The sequence below is a fragment of the Octopus bimaculoides genome, chromosome 30 (genome assembly GCF_001194135.2).
Source record: "Octopus bimaculoides isolate UCB-OBI-ISO-001 chromosome 30, ASM119413v2, whole genome shotgun sequence".
NCBI classification, from domain to species: Eukaryota; Metazoa; Mollusca; class Cephalopoda; order Octopoda; family Octopodidae; genus Octopus; species Octopus bimaculoides.
The window spans coordinates 2,715,348-2,718,805 of NC_069010.1; the positions used below are offsets into that span (position 1 = coordinate 2,715,348).

Here is a 3,458-nt window from a genome sequence, read left to right on the forward strand (position 1 = left end):
TTTTTTTTTTTTTTTTTTGTTATTCCCATTTGTATTTTATTTATGTGGTGTGCAAGAGAGATGACTGCGCTGGTATGGCCATGTGATGCAACATGGATGGAGACGGCTGTGTACAGAAGTGCCGACCTCTAACATGTGGAGGAAACCTGTGGCAGAGGTAGATCCAGGAAGACATGGGGACAAGGTGGCGAAACATGATCTTCGAATGTTGGGCCTCACAGAGGTGATGGCAGATGACTGAGACCTTTGGTGATGATGCTGTGCTTGAGAAGACCCATCAAGCCAAGTGCAATCATAGTCGTGGCTGATGCTGGTGCCACATAAGACACCTGTGTCAGTGGCATGTAAAGAGCATACGTTACGCTCTTGGAGTAGCTTGGTGTTAAGAAGGGGATCCAGACGTAGAAACCATGCCAAATCAGACTGGAACTTGGTGTTCCAGTCAAGCTATCATCCAACCCATACCAGCGCGGTAAGCAGAAGCTAAATGATGATAACAATGATGATTTATTTCTAATATACTCAATAAAGGCAATACTAAATTAAAATAGCAATCCATCTACTATACTGAATGTATAAATGTATATACAGTGTTGATAGGCCAAATACTACAGTATTTACATTATTTGCATTGGACAGATAGGTGTCTTCATCTTGTTTGTTGTTACCACAATGTTTCGGCTGATGTACTCTCCAGCCTTCATCAGGTGTCCTGGTGGAATTTTGAACCCAGCCCTTTATTTGACTAATGGGGTAGTTGTAGTAGTAGTAGTAGTGGGCAGCAATAGTGCACCCAATGCATTTCAGTTTTTTTGGTCCTTTTCAATGACTGAAACTTGTGGCCAGACATTTATTGATACCAGAATTCATCTCTTCTGATACTTATTTTGTTTTTAACACAGCTTAACCATTAAGCAAAATAGGCACATACTTACAACATCGAGGGAAGAGTGTGGGGTGGGGCACCAAAGAAATGGTAAATGGTTTACAACACAAAAGAAATCACTTTAACCCTTCAGTATTCAGATGTAAAGCTTGTTTATTCATGTTCATCATCATCATCGTTTAACGTCCGCTTTCCATGCTAGCATGGGTTGGACGATTTGACTGAGGACTGGTGAAAACCAGATGGCTACACCAGGCTCCAATCTGATTTGGCAGAGTTTCTACAGCTGGATGCCTTTCCTAACGCCAACCACCCAGAGAGTGTAGTGGGTGCTTTTACATGCCACTGGTATGAAGGCCAGTCAGGCGGTACTGGCAATGGCCACGCCTTTGAATTTATCCTGCGTTATCTTGTAGCCTTCAGATTTCAATGATGAGATTGTTTATTTTTGGACTGACACTGTAGGGTAGGTATGAAAAGCTGGATCTAGCTTGTTTGAGACCATAAAACAGGTAGAATATTTTATCTAAATATGGCTGGCTTAAATGCTAAAGGGTTAAACTTGCTAAAATAATGATAGTGGTGTTGATGTTTGTGATGATGATGATAGTTATTATTATGGAGATGATGGTGATGATGATGATGATAAACCAGACAAGAGATTATGTCTATCATTAATTATTTAGTCATTTACCTTTTCGTTCTTTCTGTTTTTATTCAGCTTTATGAGAATTCTGAGTTTTTGGAATTCCTGGAAGCGCACAAGTTGTCTGGAAAAGGGGCCAAGAATATGTGGAGCAACGACACAATAGAATTCCTTAAGAAGTCATTTGATTCACAGAACAAGAACAAAGGAACCAATGAACCGTCTGAGGTTGTCTTTGATGATTCTGGCAATGAATCTGCAGATGATAAATACGAAACCATGGCTAAAAATAGTAAGCCTCTTCCTTTCATATTTCATGTCTGCAAACAAATCACTTTTCTTAGTTTTCTTCTTCTATATAGGCACAAGTATGGCATGGCACTTTGAGCAACCTTTTTCTACTATCGTCTCAGGTTAACAAAGGAATTGTATATGGACATGGTTGAAAGAAAGTGAAGAGGCTTTTTGTGTGTGTGTATGTGTATCTATCTATCTATCTATCTATCTATCTATCTATCTATCTATATATTATTCTTTTACTTGTTTCAATCATTTGACTGCAGCCATGCATGAACACTGCCTTTAGTCGAACAAATCAACCCCAGGACTTATTCTTTGTAAGCCGAGTACTTATTCAATTGGTCTCTTTTGCTGAACCGCTAAGTTATGGAGAAGTAAATGCACCAACATCAGCTGTCAAGTGATAGTGGTGGGGACAAACACAGACACACAAATACATACATGTATATATGTATATATATATTTTATTATATGTATTTATTTTCTCCTAATTAATAAATAACTCGGACAAAATAAATTGGTTAATATTCGGTTAAAATGTCTTACGTTTAAGCTGGTTCCCATGCATTTCCCTGAAGAGAAGATTACATTTTTAACATCGCCGATTCCTATGGAAGGTATAATTTGTAATCTTTGAAACATATGTCGGAATAAAAGTATGCAGTTAACATGCGTTTTACTCCATTCATTAAAAATATATGTATATATATATATATATATGACGAGCTTCTTTCAGTTTCCGTCTACCAAAATCACTCACAAGGCTTTGGTCAACCCAAGGCTATAATAGAAAACACTTGCCATGCAGTAGGACTGAACCCGGAACCATGTGGTTGGGAATCAAGTTTCTGAAACTTTTCTATTAAACAGACAACTGTCAGGTCATCAACAGTTCGTGTTGGTAGAAGTTTGCTGTGAGCCTTTGATGTAGAGTGTTGAGTCTCGTGTAATAGTAATAATAGAGCATTGTGTATATACTTTCATCCCACCTGCTTTGTTATATTATATATCCAATACAAGGATATAAAAGTATATTTGTTTTTTATGATCCAGCATGTAAAAAGCACCCAGCATACTCTGTAGGGTGGTTGGCATTAGGAAGGGCATCCACCTGTAGAAACCATACCACAACAGACAACTGGAGTTTGGACAGCTCCATGTCAAACTGCCCAACCCATGCCAGCATGGAAAACAGATGTTAAATGATGATGATGATGATGATGATCCAAACACTAGCTTAATAAAAAAAAATTATTTTACTAAATCCTGCCAAATCTGGATTATTTTAAAAATTAATAAACACACAGGCACAGGAGTGGCTGTGTGGTCAGGGTTCAGTCCCACTGCGTGGCATCTTGGGCAAGTGTCTTCTACTATAGCCTCGGGCCGACCAAAGCCTTGTGAGCAGATTTGGTAGACGGAAACTGAAAGAAGCCCGTCGTATATATGTATATATATGTATATGTGTGTGTCTGTGTTTGTCCCCCTAGCATTGCTTGATGACCGATGCTGGTGTGTTTATGTCCCCGTCACTTAGCGGTTCGGCAAAAAGAGACCGATAGAATAAGTACTAGGCTTACGAAGAATAAGTCCCAGAGTCGATTTGCTCGACTAAAGGCGGTGCTC

General features: G+C 39.0%; 1 protein-coding gene across 1 annotated transcript in view; it reads left to right on the forward strand.

Moving 5' to 3' along the window:
- Nucleotides 1–3,458, forward strand: part of LOC106878274 (probable RNA-binding protein 19) — a 50,383-nt gene that overhangs the window by 7,910 nt on the left and 39,015 nt on the right. The window contains exon 4 of the mRNA XM_052978067.1: nt 1,608–1,850. Coding sequence (XP_052834027.1) covers nt 1,608–1,850 — 243 coding nt within the window. The remainder of the gene's footprint in view (nt 1–1,607; nt 1,851–3,458) is intronic.